The sequence below is a fragment of the Tursiops truncatus genome, chromosome 15, assembly GCF_011762595.2.
Source record: "Tursiops truncatus isolate mTurTru1 chromosome 15, mTurTru1.mat.Y, whole genome shotgun sequence".
Taxonomy (NCBI): Eukaryota; Metazoa; Chordata; class Mammalia; order Artiodactyla; family Delphinidae; genus Tursiops; species Tursiops truncatus.
Genome location: NC_047048.1, coordinates 15,669,771 through 15,689,993, shown reverse-complemented (window position 1 = coordinate 15,689,993; position 20,223 = coordinate 15,669,771). Strand labels below are relative to the sequence as shown.

The 20,223-nt window shown below is 46.1% G+C and overlaps 1 protein-coding gene and 1 non-coding gene across 5 annotated transcripts in view; both read left to right on the top strand.

Annotated features, from left to right (window-relative positions):
* The first annotated feature begins 5,462 nt into the window (after nucleotides 1-5,462).
* SRCAP (Snf2 related CREBBP activator protein) overlaps nucleotides 5,463-20,223 on the top strand; it is a 32,422-nt gene continuing 17,661 nt past the window's right edge. For 2 of the 4 annotated variants that reach the window (XM_033839939.2, XM_033839936.2), the window contains exons 1-18: nucleotides 5,463-5,682; nucleotides 7,124-7,197; nucleotides 7,768-8,030; nucleotides 9,220-9,471; nucleotides 10,804-10,989; nucleotides 11,227-11,367; nucleotides 12,727-12,949; nucleotides 13,065-13,342; nucleotides 13,985-14,078; nucleotides 14,217-14,306; nucleotides 14,766-14,987; nucleotides 15,077-15,405; nucleotides 15,883-16,060; nucleotides 16,954-17,090; nucleotides 17,314-17,483; nucleotides 17,600-17,792; nucleotides 19,563-19,699; nucleotides 19,788-19,974. In XM_033839939.2, the coding sequence (XP_033695830.1) occupies nucleotides 7,977-8,030; nucleotides 9,220-9,471; nucleotides 10,804-10,989; nucleotides 11,227-11,367; nucleotides 12,727-12,949; nucleotides 13,065-13,342; nucleotides 13,985-14,078; nucleotides 14,217-14,306; nucleotides 14,766-14,987; nucleotides 15,077-15,405; nucleotides 15,883-16,060; nucleotides 16,954-17,090; nucleotides 17,314-17,483; nucleotides 17,600-17,792; nucleotides 19,563-19,699; nucleotides 19,788-19,974 (2,871 nt within the window). In that variant the 5' untranslated portion in view covers nucleotides 5,463-5,682; nucleotides 7,124-7,197; nucleotides 7,768-7,976. Of the gene's footprint in view, nucleotides 5,683-5,796; nucleotides 5,977-7,123; nucleotides 7,198-7,767; nucleotides 8,031-9,219; nucleotides 9,472-10,803; nucleotides 10,990-11,226; nucleotides 11,368-12,726; nucleotides 12,950-13,064; nucleotides 13,343-13,984; nucleotides 14,079-14,216; nucleotides 14,307-14,765; nucleotides 14,988-15,076; nucleotides 15,406-15,882; nucleotides 16,061-16,953; nucleotides 17,091-17,313; nucleotides 17,484-17,599; nucleotides 17,793-19,562; nucleotides 19,700-19,787; nucleotides 19,975-20,223 lie in introns of those variants that run through there. The other 2 variants (XM_033839938.2, XM_033839937.2) reach the window with 2 other exon arrangements.
* On the top strand, nucleotides 13,764-13,894 carry LOC117308368 (small nucleolar RNA SNORA30/SNORA37 family). Its single transcript, XR_004522351.1, has one exon. It is a non-coding gene; the product is annotated as a small nucleolar RNA SNORA30/SNORA37 family (small nucleolar RNA).

The window sequence follows — 20,223 nt, the reverse complement described above, 5'->3', positions numbered from 1 at the left end:
CCCCCCACATGCATAGTATCGCCCCATTTTCAACATCTCCCATGAGAGTGGTACATTTGTTATAATTGACGAACCTACACTGACACGTTATCACCCGAAGTCCATAGTTTACATTATGGTTCACTCCTGGTGTGCATTTTATGGGTTTGGACAAGTGTATAATGACATGTACCCGCCAGTAAGTATCATACAGAGTATTCTTTGCCCTAAAAATCCTCTGTGCTCCTATTCGTCCCATCTCCCCACCCCCAATCCCTGATAACCACTGATCTTTTTACTATCTCCATAGTGTTGCCTTTTCCAGAATGTCATATAGTTGGAATCATACAGTATGCAGTCTTTTTTAATTTTTAAAATTCATTTATTTATTGGCTGCATTGGGTCTTCGTTGCTGAGCGGGCTTTCTCTAGTTGCGGCGAGCGGGGGCTGCTCTTCATTGTGGTGCGTGGGCTTCTCATTGTGGTGGCTTTTCTTGTTGCGGAGCATGGGCTCTAGGTGCGTGCGCTCCAGTAGTTGTGTCGCGCAGGCTCAGTAGTTGTGGCGCGCGGGCTTAGTTGCTCCGTGGCATGTGGGATCTTCCCTGACCAGGGCTCGAACTCGTGTACCCCTGAACTGGCAGGCGGATTCTTAACCCCTGCACCACCAGGGAAGTCCCAGTATGCAGTCTTTTCAGATTTATTTTTTTCACTTAGTAATGTGTTTAAGATTCCACCATGTCTTTTCATAGCTTGATAGCTCACTTCTTTTTAGCGTTGAATAATAAATAGCCCATTGTCTGAATGTACCACAGCTTATTTAACCATTCACCCATTGAAGGACATTTTGGTTGCTTCTAAGTTCTGGCAGTTCTACATAAAACTGCTGTAGACATCCATGTGCAGGTTTTGTGTGGACATAAATTTTCAACTCCTTTGGGTGTTTAAAGGGAGTGATTACCGGTTTGTATGGTAAGAGTATATTTACTTTTGTAAAAAAATACTAAGTTGTCTTCCACAGTGGCTGTACCATTTTGCATTCCCACCAGCAATGCATGAGAGTTCCCACTGCTCCACGTTCTCATCAGCATTTGATGTTGTCAGTGTTCTGGATTTGGAGCATTCTAATAGATGTGTAGTGGTATGTCATTTTTATTTTAATTTGCCTTTCCCTGATGACATACGATGTGGAGCATCTTTTCATATGCTTATTTGCTGTCTGTGTATCTTTTTTTGGTGAGATGTCTGTTAAGGTCTTTGACCCATTTTTTTTTAAACGGGTTGTTTTCTTATTTTTGAGTTTTAAGAGTTCTTTGTATATTTTGGATAACAGTCCTTTATCAGATGGGTCTTCTGCAAATATTTCCCCTCTGTCTGTGACTTATCTTCTCATTCCCTTGACATTGTCTTTCACAGAGCAGTTTTTCATTTCAGTGAAATCCGGTTTATCAATTATTTATTTCATGGATCATACCTTTGTTGTTGCATCTAAAAAGTCATCATTGGACTTCCCTGGTGGCACAGTGGTTAAGAACCCGCCTGCCAATGCAGGGGACACACAGTTCGAGCCCTGGTCCAGGAAGATCCCACATGCCATAGAGCAACTAAGCCCGTGCGCCACAACTACTGAGCCTGCGCTCTAGAAGCCTGCAAACCACACCTACTGAGCCCACGTGCCACAACTACTAAAGCCCACGCACCTGGAGCCAGTGCTCCACAACAAGAGAAGCCACCGCAAGGAGAAGCCCGCGAACCGCAACGAAGAGTAGCCCCTGCTCACTGCAACTAGAGAAAGCCTGCACACAGCAATGAAGACCCAACACAGCCAAAAATAAAAAAATTATTTTTTATAAAAAGCCCGAGCACCGCAACAAAGAGTAGCCCCCACTCGCCACAACTAGAGAAAGCGTGTGCACAGCAACGAAGACCCAACGCAGCCAAAAAAAAAAAAAAAGTCATCATCGCCACATACAAGGTCATCTAGATTTTCTCCTGTGTTATCTTCTAGGAATTTTATAGTTTTGTGCTTTACATTTAAGTGTGTGATCCATTTTGAGTTAATTTTTGTGAAGGGTATAAGATCTGTGTCTAGATTAAATTTTTGCATGTGGATGTCCAGTCGTTCCAGCGCCATTTGTTGAAAAGACTACCTTTGTTCTATTGTATCGCCTTTGCTCCTTTGTCAAAGATCAGTAGACTATATTTATGTGGGTCTATTTCTGGGCTCTCTTTTCTGTTCCATTGATCTGTCTATTCTTTTGCCAATACCATACTGTCTTGATTACTGCAGCTTTATAGTAAGGCTTGAAGTCTGGTAGTGTCAGTCTTGCAACTTGGTTCTCCTTCAATACTGTTTTGGCTGTTCTGATCTTTTGCCTCTCCATACAAATTTTAGAATCAGCTTGTTGATATCCACAAAGTAACTTGCTGGGATTTTGATTGGATTGCGTTGAATCTATAGATCAAGTTGGGAAGAACTGGCATCTTGACAATATTGAGTCTTCATTATTCACTTTTCATTCAACCAAAATTTCATTTGCCTAATGGAACAATCTCTTCTTCACAGGGTTGTTTGAAATGGTTTTCATATATTAATTATCTAGAGATACTGTGAATGCTGTGACAATGTACCTGCTCTCAAGGAGTTTATCTTTTAGTGGGAAGGGGGCAGACAATAAACAAACATACAAATAAATTAATAACTTCAGGTAAGGGTTGTGAAAAAGGCATGTGATAAAGAGTGACAGGCAGTGAAAGGGCTATTTAATGTCAGGGAACTTCTCTGAGGAGGCAACATTTGAACTAAGACCTTCATGAAAAGGAAGAGTTGGCCATGAGAAAAATTTTTATTATTATTATTTTGGGGGATCTGAGTTCCCCGACCAGGGACTGAACCCAGGCCCACGCAGTGAAAGCGTTGAGTTTTAACCACTGGATCGCCAGGGAATTCCAAGAAAAATTTTTAGATGGAGGGAACAATGGAGATGAAGGCTCTGGAAGCAGAAATGAATTGGATGGATGGTTTGGAGAAGGGCATGGTGGCTATAGTATAGTGAACAAGGGGTAAATGAGGTTAAAAAAAATAGACAGGGATCATATCCTGTAGGGTTATTTTATTGAAAACAAATAAGTATAAAATACATGTTGTGAGATACATAAAGTGTACAAATTTTACGTGCACATTTCAGTGAATGTTTACATCTGTATACACCCCTGGATGTGACCTCATCCAGATCAAGATATAGGACAGGAGTCAGCAAACTTTTTATTGTAAGATGCCAGATAGAAAATAGTTTAGGCTTTGTGGGCTATGGTCTCTGCTGCAACTACTCAGCTCTGCTACTATAGCAGGAAAGCAGCCACAGTTGCTATGTAACGAAGAGGCATGGTCAGATTCCCATAAACCTTTAGTTGCGGGCACTGAAATTTGAATAACTTGTAATTTTAACATATCACAAAATATTTTTTTCTTCTTTTGATTTTTTCCTCAACCATTTGAAAATGTAAAAACCATTCTTAGCTTGCCAGCTGTACAGAAACAGGTGGTGAGCAAGACTTGCCCTTTGGGCCATAGTTTACCAACCTGATACATTTCTAGTATCCCCCTTGTGCATCTTTCCAGTTAAAACCTTTCTCTCCCAATGGTTATTGTTCTGATTTTTATCACCATCAATTAATTTTGTCTGCTCTTGAACTTTATATAATTGGAATCATATGTATTTACTCTCGTGTCTGGCTTCTTCAGCTCAACATAATGTCTGTCCTATGGGAATTTTAAACCATGATACATCATTTTCATTTAAGAGAACTAAGATGATCTTAAGTGTGAGAGCATGATGATCTGATTTATATGAAAAGGTCACTCTGGTTGCTGTGTGGAGAACGGAGTAAAGGGAAACAGGAGTGGAAGTGGGAGGCCCAGTCAGGAGTAATCCAAGCCAAGAGATGATGGTGGCTGGACCAGGGTTATAGTCAATGAAAATGGAAGACAGACTTTAGACTTACCTTGAGTTTGAGCTCACATATCCAATACGTTATTTCTGTGTTTCATAAGGTGTGATAATACTAGTAAATTTCCTGAATAATCTTTCTGAGACTGGCATAGTGAATTGTCAGGTATAAACCATGTCTTTACCCTCAAGGGGTTAACAACAGTTTTGGGCGTGGGGTGGACAGACCATGAATCCAGATACAATGCAATCAGTTCTTTATGGAGCCCAGGAGGCTATGGGAGCCAGAAGGGTAGTCAAGAGAGATCATCTGGGGGTTGTGGCCCTTGAGCTAAATTCTGAAGGAAAAATATTGAAAAAGGGTAAAAAAGTATATGGGAAGGCCAAGAAATGTGAGCTCTCTTGGGAGTTCAGTGCGGTTCTATGGAGTCTCAGAAATATGTAAGCTTGGCCTGGAAAGATTTTGAACTGGGCCTAAATGGATGGGCACTTACCCACTTTTTCAATCAAACAATCCATCCTTGATACTTCTGTGTGCCCTGAGGCTCCAGCATAGGACAGAGGTAGCAAACTGACAGCCTGTGGCTGAATCTGATGTATTTTGCCCCTCTTTGCTTTATTTACACTACCTTCCTGGTCCTCCTAGGTTTTTGAGTTTTCAACCCCTGGTTTTTGCTGTAACAAAAACAGTACTTCAAATCAACGACACAGAGAGAGAATCAGCTCTTTGAGTAGAATGGGGAAGAGCTCAACTGAGTGGATGAAGAGGAGCTGAATGAGAGCTTTATCTGGGATTCTGTACCTGGCTCCTAGGGTGGGCTTTAGGTGGTAAATTTTGTGTTTGTATCCTTGTGACTTTGACTGCTTTGTTATGAATCTTCGTTCTGGACTCTGTCACTAGTTAATCTATGAGCCTCAAATCATTTGTAAAATGGAGCACTGCTGGGATTAAAAGAGATAATCAAGTGCACAAAGTGGCCTCAATAGAAGGTATCTGTTATTATTATTTTATTTCGGGGTGAGGGTATCATATTCCCAAAGGGGTTCTTAACCTAAAAAGTTGGCTAACAGATGGCATAAGTGCTTAGGAGTTACTGGGAATACCATCCTTGTGTAAAACGAAGCAGCTCTACATAAGTGGACTGTCGTGGGAATCCAGAGGCCCAGGTTCCACTACTAACTTGTTGAAAGTACCTGAGAAATTGCTTCAGCTTTCTGGGTGATCTATTAAAAAAAGTGGGGTGTATCGATCCGAGTTGGCAGCCGCAAAGCAGCCCCAGCGGCAGGTTCCGTGGTGGAGGGTAAAAGCTTTCCGCCGCGAACCAAGCGGCGAGCCTCCGGGAGGACTACATCTCCCAGCCTGCCTTGCGCTTCGGACAGCGCCCTACGCTAGCACGCGAACCTCTCCGCTCCCCGAACCTCCTGTTACTGTCTCTCGCGAGAGGACGGGCCGCGCCGGCGGTAGCGATAGTGAGCTGTGGTGGTGGCGGTGGTGTTGGTGGTGGCGGCCGAGACGGCGGCGGCCATTTTGGTGAGGCCTCGGAAGCGGCGGTGGCGGTTCGCTGCGAGTAGCGTCTCCCATTTTTCCCACCCACCGCCCGCATCTCTGTGCCGCGAGAGGAAGCAGTGGAAGCAAGGCGGTGACAGTAACCGCGGGCCCCAGGGGAATTTAAAGGCCGCGAAGGCGGCGGCCAAGAGGGGGCCCTCCCCCCTCCTCGGCGGGAGGGGGGGTGGTGCGCACGCCCCCGAGGACGCAGGTAAGGAGAGGGAGACAAGATGGCGGACGCCCCACAGCTCCCCCTCCCCTTACGGGTGACTGCGCGCGCATCTTTCCGCCACCGCCTCCCCTCCCACCTTCCCGGGGTGCTGCGCGCGCACCTTCGGCCGGGGCCCCGGGGCCGGTGCGCGAGGCTGTCGGCGCGCGCCCATAGCGACAGGCTGAGGGGGGCCAGGCCGGCCGGTTCTGGGCCCGGGCGCGTCTCCTCTCCCCTCCTGCCCGTCTGCGCACGCGTGCCTGAGCGAGCGAGCGAGCCCTGAGAGGACGGACCCAGGTGCGCTCCTGCCCGCCCACCAACCCCAGTCCCCCCTAAGGGGCGCGCGGGAAGAGGAAGGGGGGCGTGGGACGAGTAGTCGGGGCCCGCGCCCACCATATCCAGTCAGGAGCCAGGACCTGGCGGCACGAACCCCCCCTTATCTCAGCCTTTCGCGGTCTGGTGGTGGGGGCTCCCTGACGGGCAGGGATGAGAGGCTTCCTAATCCTGCGACCCTTGGGTGCGTGGGCTTGGGTTCTGGCGGGAGCCCCCGGGCGGTGCGCGCAGCCGGCTCTCTCCGCCTCCAGGCGCGCACGCGCGGGCCCCTCCCCCAGTCGCGCACGTTGGGTGGGGTGGGAGTCTAGGAGGGGGCGGGGCTATCTTAGGGCTAGTGGCAAGTTGGGGCAGAGGTCAGGGGTCACGCTGGGTCAGGCTGTGGGGACGGGTTGGGAGACAGTAATAAAGCCGGGGGTCGAGAGTTCAAGCTTCTTGAATTCTGGTTAGCTCGATTCCAGTGACTCTGTTGTGGAAGGTAGAGTGAATCGAAGGCTGCACTGTGGTTAAAGAATTTCCTTAAACACTGGAGAAACACTTCCGGGCCTTGTGTGGGTTTACCCTGCCTATTTCCGGGGTATGGTTCTTTGCTGCTCGGGCTTCCTTACCTTTGCTCCTCTAAGGTCTCCTGCTCTAGTTCTGCTGTTTGGGGAAGTGTCATATGGCGCAGGTATAGGAGTCGCAGGGCCTGCCCTGAGGAAGGGTGGATCCTCCTACGTTTAGCCCTCACTGGAAAGGAGAGCCGGCTGCCAGGCAGCCAGCACCTTTTGAGCTTCTGGATGTGACAGCTTTTTTGGCTTTGTTAATTTGTCCTCCATTCAGAAGTTGGAGCCTTTTACCCTTAAGCTTTTTAAACTTGTTTGGGGGGCTTCACTTCCCTGCTTCTCCTCCCCAGCCAGAATCTCATGTTACTAGGGAATTCTGTTTTCACAAAACGTGGTTTGTTTTCATTTTTCTGAAATGTGATTTTTTTTTACTACTGTAGTTCTCTTCCGCCTTTAAACTGATTTGGGTATATTTAAAAGCCTCAAAAGTTGGTGTAAAGAAGGCTTTGATGGATGTTGGTAAATGTGGATTAGTTCCTCACTGCCGTTTTCCTCCCTTTTTGTTTCAGGCGTGATTCCCCTCAGTACGGCGGCACCGTGGAAGTACAGACTTTCACAGGGGGTGTGGTCTCAGCTCACACAGGTGAGGGCTCATATACCATTTCATGTGCTGATGCTAATGGGAAAGATGTTTGAGATAATGATTGTGGTGCAATAACAGATCTGGGACTACGGAGAGAGAAAGATCTGATCACCCTGACTCTACCAAGGAGAGTAGCACGTTCTCTTGGTTTTGGCATCAGACTGTCTAGGTTTGTCCTCCTCCTCCTACTTCCTTACTGTGACCTTATGCAAGTCTTCTGGTCTCTTTGTATTCTGATTTCCTAATTTATAAAACAGAGGAAATATTAGAATGTAAGCTAAGTTTATGTCAGCGGTCTTTTCTGCGTAGCTCTGTTTTTGGTATGTAGAAGGAGCTAAGTAAGCATTTATCATAGCATGAAATGTATCTGGTTTATAAGGTAGATGTGAGGATTATAGAACACATCAAGTAAGTACTCAGTAAGGTATTTGACACATAGTAGATGCTCAAGAAACGTAAGCTATAATCACTGTGTTTGATTATCTTTATTTGTTAGTGTTATCCCTGTTTTTTAAGAAGATTCTTTAATCTTTCTAAATCCCATTTCTACTCTTTTTTACCCTACTTTAGGTGCTCCAGAGGCCGGTGAACCTGAGTGGAGGCTGGGACGCCCTAGTGGGCCCCGGGCCCTGGAAGGCGGGTCCCGGTGGCCGGTGGCCCAGAATGAGGCCAGCTCCCAGCATGCCCTGCAGCCGGACGCCAGCCCCTCGGCCAGCAGCAGTGGTGACAACGACCCAGTCGTTCTTCAGGCATCCAAAGAGGAGCCTGGGAGTGGGACCATGCAGAGCAGCCCCTCCCCTGCTCACCCTCAGCTCCCAATCTTGCAAACACAGGTTTGAAAGTGGGGAGGGTTCCTTCTCTGCTTCTGCTTTGTGGGCTGCTGGCTTTGAGGCAGAAGAAATGTGGCAGGTCTTAGCCGGGTTTCCATGATCCTAGCTACCTTGGTAACTGAGTTTGGAGAATCTTTGATGCTCAGGTGGGCTGTCAAGCCTGTTGGATACTCATATTCTACTTGACATTAATATAATGTTGATCTCTAAGAGCATGGAAATTCCTCGTTACCTGAAAAAAGTTGAATTAAGCCAGGTTGGAAATGGGGTTTGTGACAAAATGCTTTTAAGACTGCGTACTTTGAGAATAGCTCGGTTTCTTTTGGAACTGGAATGAGGTAAGCCTTATGGATGGTGTGTAGTATTCATTCTTTTCTCATACTGAGGGAGTGCTGGAGGTAGAAGAAAATCATGACTTTTAAAAAACTGGACAGACCTAGGTTTCCCGTACAGTAGGCTTTTGATGGTTATGGGTTTGATATTATTTTCCTGAGCAGCTGGGAAATTATGCGACATAATGTTTTTCTTCATTTAGTTGAGGTAGGAATTTGAGTGGCCCACTATGAGGCTTGTGTGCCAGAGTGAATTTCATGAGTTCCCTCACTATGCACATTTAAGTAGGACTTTGTTCTATACTCATTATTGCTTATGCGGTACCTTGTAATAGGTGGATATTTGAGAACAGTGACTAATCCTCCCTTTCCCCATCTACCTCTCCAGTAAAGGAAACTACCGAGGCTGGTGATGAACATAAAGAGGTTTAGGTGATCTTGGATTTTTTGATGCTTTTTGAATTTGGTGGTAGCTCAGATTTATTCGCATGGGTGAATCTGTCATACTTGCTGTGAAAAGGAGGGAAAAACAGGGAGTTGTTTATGTGAGTGAAATCATTGAGGTTCTGAAAAGATCATTAAAATTTGAGGTCATGTGCTATAGTAGTAGTCTTGAATTTGGGAATCATGTAAATGTCAGGCTCTAATTCCTCTTGCATGCCAAGTGTTTACTGGAAACTTGGCTTTGCCGTCTTGAGTACCTTATTAAAACTTTATCCCAAATGTTGTGTTTATAAAAATGAGGTTGATACCTTACTCCAGAGCTTTTTCTTGTGGAGATAGAATGAAGGAATGTACTTAAAACCCATGGTAGAGTGCTGCTAAGCATTCATCTTATCTGTCATTTCTCCCTTTTCTAGATGGTGTCGGACGGCATGACAGGCAGCAATCCTGTGTCCCCTGCCTCATCCAGTTCCCCAGCCTCTAGTGGGGCAGGTGGCATCTCCCCCCAGCATATAGCTCAAGATTCCTCTTTGGATGGACCTCCAGGGCCCCCAGATGGTGCCACAGTGCCCCTGGAGGGGCTCAGCTTACCCCAGGCTGCTGACCTGGCTAACAAGGGCCCAAAGTGGGAGAAGAGCCATGCTGAGATTGCAGAGCAGGCCAAGCATGTATGTATTGGGAAGGCCCATGAGGCTTCTTAGGAGTCTTCCTCCCTGAACTCCTATGTCCCATGGGTATTTTACATTTCTTTCCTTATCTTTGATTTACAGTACAGTCTCTGCTTTGATCTTGAACAAGTTTCTTGAACTCTGAGCCTCATTTTCTTTTTTTTAAAATAGGGATGGTGTAGTAGTGAATAGGCTGATAAAAGGTTTAAGTTAAAGGAGAAAATAGACACAAAAGTGCTTTGTAAGCTATGAGCCTCCTAAGATTTATTGGTTTCTACTTCACGTTTTTCTCCTGTAGTCTCTGTTAAACTTACCAGAGGTAAATGTTGTCTCTGGGCCAGCAACGTCAGCATTACCTGGGAACTTAATTAGAAATGCAAATTCTTCGTACCCTTCTTCTACCTACCCATTTAAAACTCTAGGCGTGGGGTCCAGCACTGTCTTAAAAAGCACTACAGATGATTCTGATGCATGCTCAAACTTGAGAGCCATTGGTCTAATATCCATGTCTTTCTTGGTGTTTCCTTGGTGACCATCAGGCCATTTAGTTTCTTGTCTCATCTGTGGCTGTTAGTTCCTTTGATTTAGTTTTTGTCAGGAGAGGACAAAAATAATGAGGGCAGTTGTCCTGAGTTTATAAGTCACCTCTGTTAAATAAAAATTTCAAGTGCTTTCATTTTTCTTTTTATGATATAACGAATGTAGAAACATTGTTATCTTTTTGTAATACTAACCACTGTTAATCTTTTTGTGTATAACTGTTCAGTATTTTCCACAAAAAAGTACATTTTTTAAAAAAAGTACATTTTTATAAAAATAATATTTTTTAAAAACTAACTGGATTATGTAAATTGGATTTTATAGCATATTTTTAAGTACGAACATATACTCTTGTGTAAGTAGAATTCTGCGGCAGTGAAGGTCCCTTCAGTGTATCTAGAGTCAGTAAGGAAGCATGCTTTCCTTGTTCTCTGGGAAGCTTCCCTTGGATATGTTTTCCTAAGTTGTGCCTATATTCATAAGGTATGGAGTGTGAAAAAATGGAAAAAGCATGAAATCTGGTGTGTGGAGTCAGACGTATTTTTAATTCCCAGTACTTATCAGCTCCTATCTTTGTAATCTCAAGTAAATCACTCAATCTCCCTGATCATCTTTTTGCTCACCTGAAGAGCGTATAATATCAACTCATAGGATTGGTATGTGGACTCAAGACAAGCATATAACACTCAGTCCAGTCAGTGCCTGTACGTAGTCAGAGGTCAGGGATTCAGCCATGGTCATGAGGTGAAGTATATGTCAAGTAACTTGATTGACCTAGCTCTTCCTCATTAGGAGGCTGAGATTGAGACTCGGATTGCTGAGCTGCGGAAGGAGGGTTTCTGGTCACTGAAGAGACTGCCTAAAGTGCCCGAGCCTCCCCGCCCCAAGGGCCACTGGGACTATCTGTGTGAGGAGATGCAGTGGCTCTCTGCCGACTTTGCTCAGGAGCGCCGTTGGAAACGGGGCGTGGCCCGTAAGGTATGTCCTCAACTGGACCTACTACTTTCCATTTTGTTTTCAGGTTTGCTTTTTCTTGATGGGTAGGTTGGTTGGAAGGGAACCAAACATAATGGTGTACAGTGCTTGTAAATGCTTCTAGTCTCGAGAGGCAAGCTCTGACTTCCCAGGTTTCTTGGCTTTGACTTTTCTCTTTACCCTTGACTTGGGGATGGGCCAAGCGTCTGGCCTTGGAGTGTTTTCACCTCATCCCCACAGGTGGTGCGAATGGTGATCCGGCACCACGAGGAGCAGCGGCAGAAAGAGGAACGGGCCCGGAGGGAGGAGCAGGCCAAGCTGCGCCGAATCGCCTCCACCATGGCCAAGGATGTTAGGCAGTTTTGGAGCAATGTGGAGAAGGTAGGCAGCAGAGATTGGGAAAGGGAAATGCCTTGGGGTTGACTGGTGGGTAGCATGGTAGCAGGAATGATCAAAAGTTCTCCTGAGGAGAGTGGATAATTATTTCATGCAACTCTGATGACATTTCTGTTGTGTGCTGGACCTTTCAAGCATTGAGTTCTACGAGGAAGAGAGAAGTACAATGGAAAAATATGGGTCCTGCATTTGGGGATTGCTAATAGGACTTCTTGACTCCCCTTGGCCATCTGTCCTTTGCAGCCCGTTCAGCGTGCTTTTTTCAAGTGTGTGCCATTTACCTGCTTAAATACCATCAAAGTTCTCGTTAACTGAATTGTTCTCATTTATTAAGTTGTAATTGTTTCTTTTTTTTAAATGTCATTTTGTTTATTTTCTTTTATCTTTTTGGGCTGTGTCAGGGTCTTCGTTGTGGTGCACAGGCTTCTCTCTAGTTGCGGTGTGTGAGCTTCTCTCTAGTTGTGATGTGTGGGTTTTCTCTCTCTAGTTGTGGCGCCCGGGCTCCAGGGCACATGGGCTCTGTAGTTTGCAGCACGTGGGCTCTGTCATTGAGGCGTGCGAGCTCAGTAGTCATGGTGCGTGGACTTAGTTGAACCACGGCATGTGGGATCTTAGTTCCCCAACCAGGGATCGAACCCATGTCCCCTGCATTGTAAGGGGGATTCTTTACCACTGGACCACCAGGGAAGTTCCTGTAATTATTTCTTAAGTATTACCTGGCTTCTGTCTATATTTTCATTCTTGTATTCTGCCAGTTCCTTTTCTTTTCTTTCTTTTTTTTTTTTTTTTTTTTTGTGGTACGCGGGCCTCTCACTGTTCTGGCCTCTCCCGTTGCGGAGCACAGGCTCCGGATGCGCAGGCTCAGTGGCCATGGCTCACGGGTCCAGCCGCTCCGCAGCATGAGGGATCTTCCCGGACCGGGACACGAACACGTGTCCCCTGCATCGGCAGGCGGACTCTCAACCACTGCGCCACCAGGGAAGCCCCCTTTTCTTCTTTCCACTTCAAACATTCTCTTGTATGTCCGTGGCCATTTACACATGCTTTTTCTGCTGCAGGGGATGCCTTTTTCCTCATCTTCACTTAGGGAACACCTACTTAATCTTTAAGATTCAGCTCCAGATACATTTGTAAGTCTTTCCCCACTGCCAGAGACTAAGCTGGCTCTTCTCTATCCTGTGCTTCCTTTCTGCTTTCCTCAGAAGCACCCTTAAGGTCATTTAGCTCTTCCCTCCTGAAAAGCCAGCCCAGGGCCTAGCATAGTGGAGGCTTCCCTAAATGTTGAGTAAGAATACATGAGTAAAAGATTATCTCGGTGATCCCTCCATTTCATGCTTGTGTCAGGTGGTGCAATTCAAACAACAGTCCCGGCTTGAGGAAAAGCGGAAAAAAGCCCTGGACCTGCACCTGGACTTCATCGTGGGGCAAACTGAAAAGTACTCAGACCTTCTGTCTCAGAGCCTCAACCAGCCACTAACCTCCAGCAAAGCTGGTTCCTCCCCTTGCCTTGGCTCTTCCTCAGCTGCCTCTAGTCCTCCACCCCCAGTTTCCCGGATGGATGATGAAGGTGTGTGTCCTCTTTAGCTCTGTTACTCTTCCTCATGTACCCTTTCCAGAGCTGAAAACCCACCCTGTGGCTTGCAGGGCCCCGTGGACTTTGTGACCTTGTTCTCCTGCTATAGATGGGGACTTCCAACCCCAAGAGGAGGAGGAAGAGGATGATGAGGAGACGATTGAGGTTGAAGAACAACAGGAAGGCAATGATGCAGAGACCCAGAGGCGTGAGATTGAGCTACTTCGACGTGAGGGAGAACTGCCACTGGAAGAGCTGCTCCGTTCCCTCCCCCCTCAGCTGCTAGGAGGGCCTTCCAGCCCCTCAAGAACCCCCTCATCTCATGATAGTGACACCCGAGATGGGCCTGAAGAAGGTGGTGAAGAAGAGTCCTCTCAGGTGTTGAAGGTATGGGCAGAAGGGGATAGAAGGTGGGTTCAGAGTGGGAGCAGAGGGAGAGCCTTAAGGACTGAGTTCTTCCAGTCTATGAGGTTGGTTGTGGTTTTTAGGAGTCCTCCGTGGTGTGAGCATTTGGGCTCTCATTTGAGGTTGGATAGGAAAGAACCTGGGTTTGGGGCAAGTTACAGTGTGAGATGGCCAGGTTTCTGATGTGTGGAAGAGTGTACTGTACTCTTAGAATTGCTGTGTGAGCTTGGCAAAAAACTTACTTTGGTCCTTGTCGTTTCTGTGAAATGGCCCTAATACTCACTTGCTGGTTTGTAGGTTCGGAGCTGAGATGGTAACCTTGAAGTCTCTTCTGGACCTAAGCTTTTTGTTTTTCCATGTGTCCGAGTGCATGGGGTTGGTGTTGGGGGCCTGTGTTTCTCTTCTGGCACTTTCACAGGTCCTCCCCCGGGCAGTGGGGCCAGGATTTGGTAGCTGGTACTGAAATTGAAAACCCTTGATTGTATCCTTGCCCTGGGACGGTGTCAGTGGCAACTGTCACTCAGTGGGACAGAGAGACTATTCTGTGACATCTTACTCAACGTTGTGTCTTTCTCTTGCTGCTCTAACCATAGGCCTTCTCCTTTTTCATCCTCTGCCAAACAGGTAAAGCCCCCACCCTCCTCTGTCACACAGCGCAACAAACAGCCTTGGCATCCGGATGAGGATGATGAAGAGTTTGCTGCCAATGAAGATGAAGGTCAGGCCTGTTCTCAGTCCTGTTGCCTCTTACCCCTTAAATTGTCTGGACCTAATATTTCAGACTTTCTCACCTCTTCCACTTGGACTGTGTTCTGAGCCTCTGACCCCGTTGATCTTGGTTCATTCTCTTTCCTAGCGGAGGATGAAGAGGATACCATAGCAGCTGAGGAGCAGTTGGAAGGGGAGGTGGATCATGCCATGGAGCTGAGCGAGTTGGCTCGAGAAGGTGACACCAGACATTTTACTGAGTACCCACTTGGTGTCTCTGTGCAGAATGCCAGAGATAAAGAAATGAATAAGACACTCTTATCCCTTCTGGAGATACTCTAGATCTAATGACAGAGACAGATTTATAGATGGTTATAAGTAGAAAATTATGATTGGTTATGATGGAAGTTTGAACAAAGTGATGTGAGAGCTGAGTGGAGGGAAGAACTATTGGAAGAGGATAGTGGCCATGTTTGATCTGAACCTTAAAGGGGAGGTTCCTCAGATTGATGCCGTCCTTCCCAGTGGAAGGCAGGACCATCCACAGTTCTAGCCCATGTTACGGGGCTTGGCTGAAAATAGCTGCTGCTGAAAGTAAACTCTTTTGCCTCCCTTCAGACATGGGCCTAGCAGTGTCTGTAGAAGCTGAGGTAAAATGAACTGGCACCACTCAGACCTCCCCTTCTTCCCCGTGAAGCATGTGAAGGCTTATCCTTCACTTCTCTTCCAGGTGAGCTGTCTGTGGAGGAGCTACTGCAGCAGTACGCAGGAGCCTATGCCTCTGATGCCTCTGCCCCAGGTTCTGGGAGTAGTGAAGAGGAAGATGAAGATGAAGTTGAGGCTAACAGCTCTGACTGTGAACCAGAGGGGGCCACAGAAGCTGAAGAGGCTACTCAAGAGGATAGTAGCAGTCAGTCAGGTGAATGTGTGGTCATGAGGCAAGAGCTGGGGAGGGCAAGACTGGAGGAGTAGGTATGGTGAACACTAAGCCTTGATCTTGTGCTTTAGACTCTGCTGAGGAACAGAGTGAGGATGAGGAAGATGAGCACTCAGAAGAGGAAGAAACAAGCGGGAGTTCGGAATCGGAGGAATCTGAGTCTGAGGAATCTGAGGAGTCCCAGTCACAGAGCCAAGCAGATGAGGAAGAGGAGGAAGATGATGACTTTGGGGTGGAGTACTTGCTTGCCAGGGACGAAGAGCAGAGTGAGGCAGATGGAGGCAGTGGACCTCCCACCCCAGGGCCCACCACCACTCTAGGCCCTAAGAAAGAAATTACTGACATCGCTGCAGCAGCTGAAAGTCTCCAGCCCAAGGGTTATACCTTGGCCACTACCCAGGTATTTCTAGGCCCAAGCTTCTGCTTTCTCATATCTTTTTTTTTTTTTTTAATTAATTTATTTATTTATTTTTGGCTGCCTAGGGTCTTCGTTGCTGCGTGCGGGCTTTCTCTTGTTGCGGCGAGTGGGGGCTACTCTTCGTTGTGGTGTGCGGGCTTCTCATTGCGGTGGCTTCTCTCGTTGTGGAGCATGGGCTCTAGGCATGCGGGCTTCAGTGGTTGTGGCACTTGGGCTCAGTAGTTGTGGCTGGCGGGCTCTAGAGAGCAGGCTCAGTAGTTGTGGCACACTGGCTTCGTTGCTCCATGGCATGTGGGATCTTCCCGGACCAGAGCTCGAACCCGTGTCCCCTGCATTGGCAGGTGGATTCTTAACCACTGCGCCACCAGGGAAGCCCCTGCTTTCTCATATCTTGAGTCTCCTGTTTCTCAGTGACAGATTCCTCAATTCCATTGTGTTACCTCTCCTCCTACCTACTAGGTGAAGACACCCATCCCCCTGCTCCTACGGGGCCAGCTCCGGGAGTACCAACACATTGGGCTGGACTGGCTGGTTACTATGTATGAGAAGAAGCTTAATGGCATTCTTGCTGATGAGATGGGGCTAGGCAAGACGATCCAGACCATTTCCCTGCTTGCCCACTTGGCCTGTGAGAAAGGTAACTAGGCCGGGCCCTTCTTCTTGGGTCTCCCTTGGCCAATTTCCTGGGAAGCTTATTTAATGACTTCAACTGTAGCACGGTGAAACAGTCTCTTGCTGATAAGTAGCTTCATTGACTCTGGTCAATAACTGTATAGAGAGGTCATTGTAGGCACTAGGATTCCCCAACCCCCCCCCCAAATTTTGACTTAGTTGATTTACAATTTTCGGTTAGTTTCAGGGGGTACAGCAAAGTGATTTGGTTATACGTATGTATGTATATGTTCTTTTTCAGATTCTTTTTCTTTTAGGTTATTGTAAGATATTGAATATAATTTATTGTGCTATGTAGTAAATTCTTTTCATCTATTTTACATGTAGTAGTGTGTATCTGTCATTCCCATACGCCTAATTTATCCCTTCTCCCCTTTCCCTTTGGGTAACCATAATTTTGTTTTCTGTGTCTATACGTCTGTTTCTGTTTTGTAAATAAGTTCATTTGTATTATGGTGCTAGGATTCTTAGGAAGGGCCATTAGGACAGAATCGTCAGGGTTTTATACCTGAGTTCCAGAACCCCAAAGTTTGTATTTCCTTACCATCTCTCATCTTTTTAAAATTCCTCTGCCCCAGATCTCTCCGAATCTTACTTTATTTTTTAAAATTGAGGTATAATTAACATTTAACACTATATTTCAGATGTACAGTATAAAGATTTGGTATGTGTATACACTGCAGAATGATCATCATAGTAAGACTAATTAAGGTCCATCATCATACATAGTTACAAAACATTTTGTTTTTTCCTGTGGTGAGAACTTTTAAGATTTACTCTTAGTAATTTCACATGTGCAATACAGTATTATTAACTGCAGTCACCGTGTTGTACATCTCTCATTCTTTCGCTAAACAGGTAACTGGGGTCCCCATTTGATCATTGTCCCCACCAGCGTGATGTTGAACTGGGAGATGGAGCTGAAACGTTGGTGCCCCAGCTTTAAAATCCTTACTTACTATGGAGCCCAGAAGGAGAGGAAGCTCAAGCGGCAGGTTTGCTTCCCCATGTGTTTGCTCCCTTCCCCTATTGATGTTTCCTATACTTTTAGGCCCTTTCCTCAAATGAGTTCCTTTCCCTTCCCTTTCTGTTACCCCATTCTGCTCCTGGGACTTTTCTTTCTCCCAACGTGATTTCTGTCCCTTGAAGATCTTAGGATGTCTTCTTTTTGCTCTTTCTTTTTACCCCACTTTCTGCTACTTTCTCCTGATACTGCAGGGCTGGACCAAGCCCAATGCCTTCCATGTGTGTATCACATCTTACAAGCTGGTGCTGCAGGACCACCAGGCCTTCCGCCGCAAGAACTGGCGCTATCTCATTCTGGATGAGGCTCAGAACATCAAGAACTTCAAGTCTCAGCGCTGGCAGTCATTGCTCAACTTCAACAGGTGGAGATGGAGATGTCTGAGATTCATGGGAGGGTTGACTTGGCCTGCCGGGTGGGATGCTTGCACAGTTGGGACTTTGCTGACCATCCTCCCTGTAATCCCCTGTCTCTTTGCAGCCAGAGACGCCTGCTCCTGACAGGAACACCCTTGCAGAACAGCCTCATGGAACTGTGGTCCTTGATGCACTTTTTGATGCCCCATGTCTTCCAGTCTCATCGCGAGTTCAAGGAATGGTTCTCTAATCCCCTAACTGGCATGATTGAGGGCAGCCAAGAGTACAATGAAGGTCTAGTCAAACGCCTTCACAAGGTAGGGCCTGTACCAGTTTGTCAAGGGCATTGGGAATGGCAAGGAACTAAGGGCAATACTCAGAAAAGCCTTAGGAAGAGGGAAGTCAGTGCTAGGTTGAATTTACCCAGTTGTCAAACTGCAGTGTTCCAGTGACTTAACTCATTGCCAGATTGAGTGACCCCATCTTAGTCATCATTCTGCTTGTTTTCTTTAATGGTAGCATTTCTGTTTTTATTCTTTGAGTAGAATGATAATGCTGATCTGTTCCTGGCTTGGGTTTCTCTTTACCTGACTTTCCACAATTACATAGTTTTGTTGTGTTCTCTTTTTCTTTTCTTCTTTTATTTTTTTATTTTTGGTCTTCTCTGGCTCCTCTTCCTTTGTCCAGTGTCCAGCTTTTAAATAACATCTCTCAGCATTCTGATCTTTACTTTTTTTTTGTCACCCAGTTTACTTATCTCATCGGCATACTGATTTATATAATTCCTTGACTCTCTAGACCACTCAACCTGTATTTAAATTTCTGATAATGTCTTTAATTGAAAGTTCCTCTTTTTGTGAAATTTTATTTATTTATTTTTGTTATTTGCCCCCAACCCCTTTGAACCCCATCTGATGGACATTTTTATACAGAAAACAATAAAAATTTCCCTCTCAGGGCTTCCCTGGTGGCGCAGTTGTTGAGAGTCCGCCTGCCGATGCAGGGGACACGGGTTCGTGCCCTGTCAGGAAGATCCCACATGCCGCGGAGTGGCTGGGCCCGTGAGCCATGGCCACTGAGCCTGCGCGTCCAGAGCCTGTGCTCCGCAGTGGGAGAGGCCACAACAGTGAGAGGCCTGCGTACCGCAAAAAAAAAAAAAAAAAAAAATTTCCCTCTCAGCTTGGTGCCTTCAGCCTGACATTTTTGGAATACGAGGGGCACTTCCCTCTCTCCTTAGCCCCTGGGGCTCAGCCCTGCCTTGGCAGCTGTCGCCTACCCTGCCAGAAAGTTCCTCTTGAACTCACTCTGTTATAAGCCAAACATCTCAAGCCTTATAGCCTATTATTTCTACTCCATTTTGGTCAATCACACCATCAGTTTGGTAAATCAAACTATTCAGTAGAAACCAAGATGTCTTCCTTGACTATACTTCCTCGTTTTTAAAGTTTTAAAATATTTTTAATATTATTTGTTCCTATTTTATTGAGATATAATTGACATATAGCACTGTATAAGTTTAAGGTGTACAACATAATGATTTGACTTACATACATCATGAAATGATTACCACACTAGATTTAGTGAAACTATACCTCTTTATTTTCTCTTTTTTCACTTCTTCCATGTCAAGTTGATGACTGTGTCATATCAGATTTTATCTCCTGAGATCTCAGATTTGTCTTTGGTTTTCTTTGCTGCTGTCAGTGCCACAGATTTGTTCTCAGCTTCTTGGCTGGATTTACTTTCACAATCTTGTAAATTTACAGTTACTCCTTGGAACTGTAGTTTGACTCATCCCTTCTGCTTAGTTAGTTGCTCTGTCCTCAGTGCCTTCTTTATCACTTCTTGTGTTGTGGTATTATCTTTATGTTCGTCTCTTTCATTATAATAAATTCCTTGAGAGGAGGGCTTGCATCTGATTCACCTTTGTGTGATTGGTTCCCGGCATGCTGCATGGCTCCATGAGTGTTTACTGATGGGCTAAGCCAGCGCTCTGCTGGTCATCAGGCCAAGACCCAGGTAGAGGGTCTAGGCTGGGGTATAGTGCCCGCTGTTCTCCTGTCAGCCTCCTGCTTATTTGCTTTTAGGTTTTGCGGCCTTTTTTGCTGCGCCGAGTTAAGGTGGATGTTGAGAAGCAGATGCCCAAAAAATATGAGCATGTTATCCGCTGCCGGCTCTCCAAGCGCCAGCGCTGTCTCTATGATGACTTCATGGCACAGACCACGTAAGGGAGGACCGAGGGTGGGCCTGGGACCCTACAGTGGAGCGGAGGTGACTATCAAGATGTCCCATTTATTTCTCCTTTCTCCCAGAACTAAGGAGACACTAGCCACGGGCCATTTCATGAGCGTCATCAACATTTTGATGCAGCTGCGAAAAGTCTGCAATCATCCAAACCTGTTTGACCCTCGACCCGTTACCTCCCCCTTCATCACTCCAGGCATCTGTTTCAGCACCGCCTCTCTGGTGCTAAGGGCCACTGATGTCCACCCTCTCCAGGTAAGCAGTTGCCTCCAAGGTTATTGGCCCTACCCACCCCTGCACCTCTTTTCTTTATGCTGGAGTCTGACCTTTTGCATACTTACTTGCCCTGTCACCTCAGCATTATTCCAGTTTCATCGTTTTCTAACTGTGTCACTTTGGGGAAGCTAATTATTAACCTTTAACCCTAAATTTGCTTGCCCTTCAAAACTGGGGTTATAAGGCCTATTCTGCAGTATGTTTGTGAGAATTGTGTTAATATTTTTA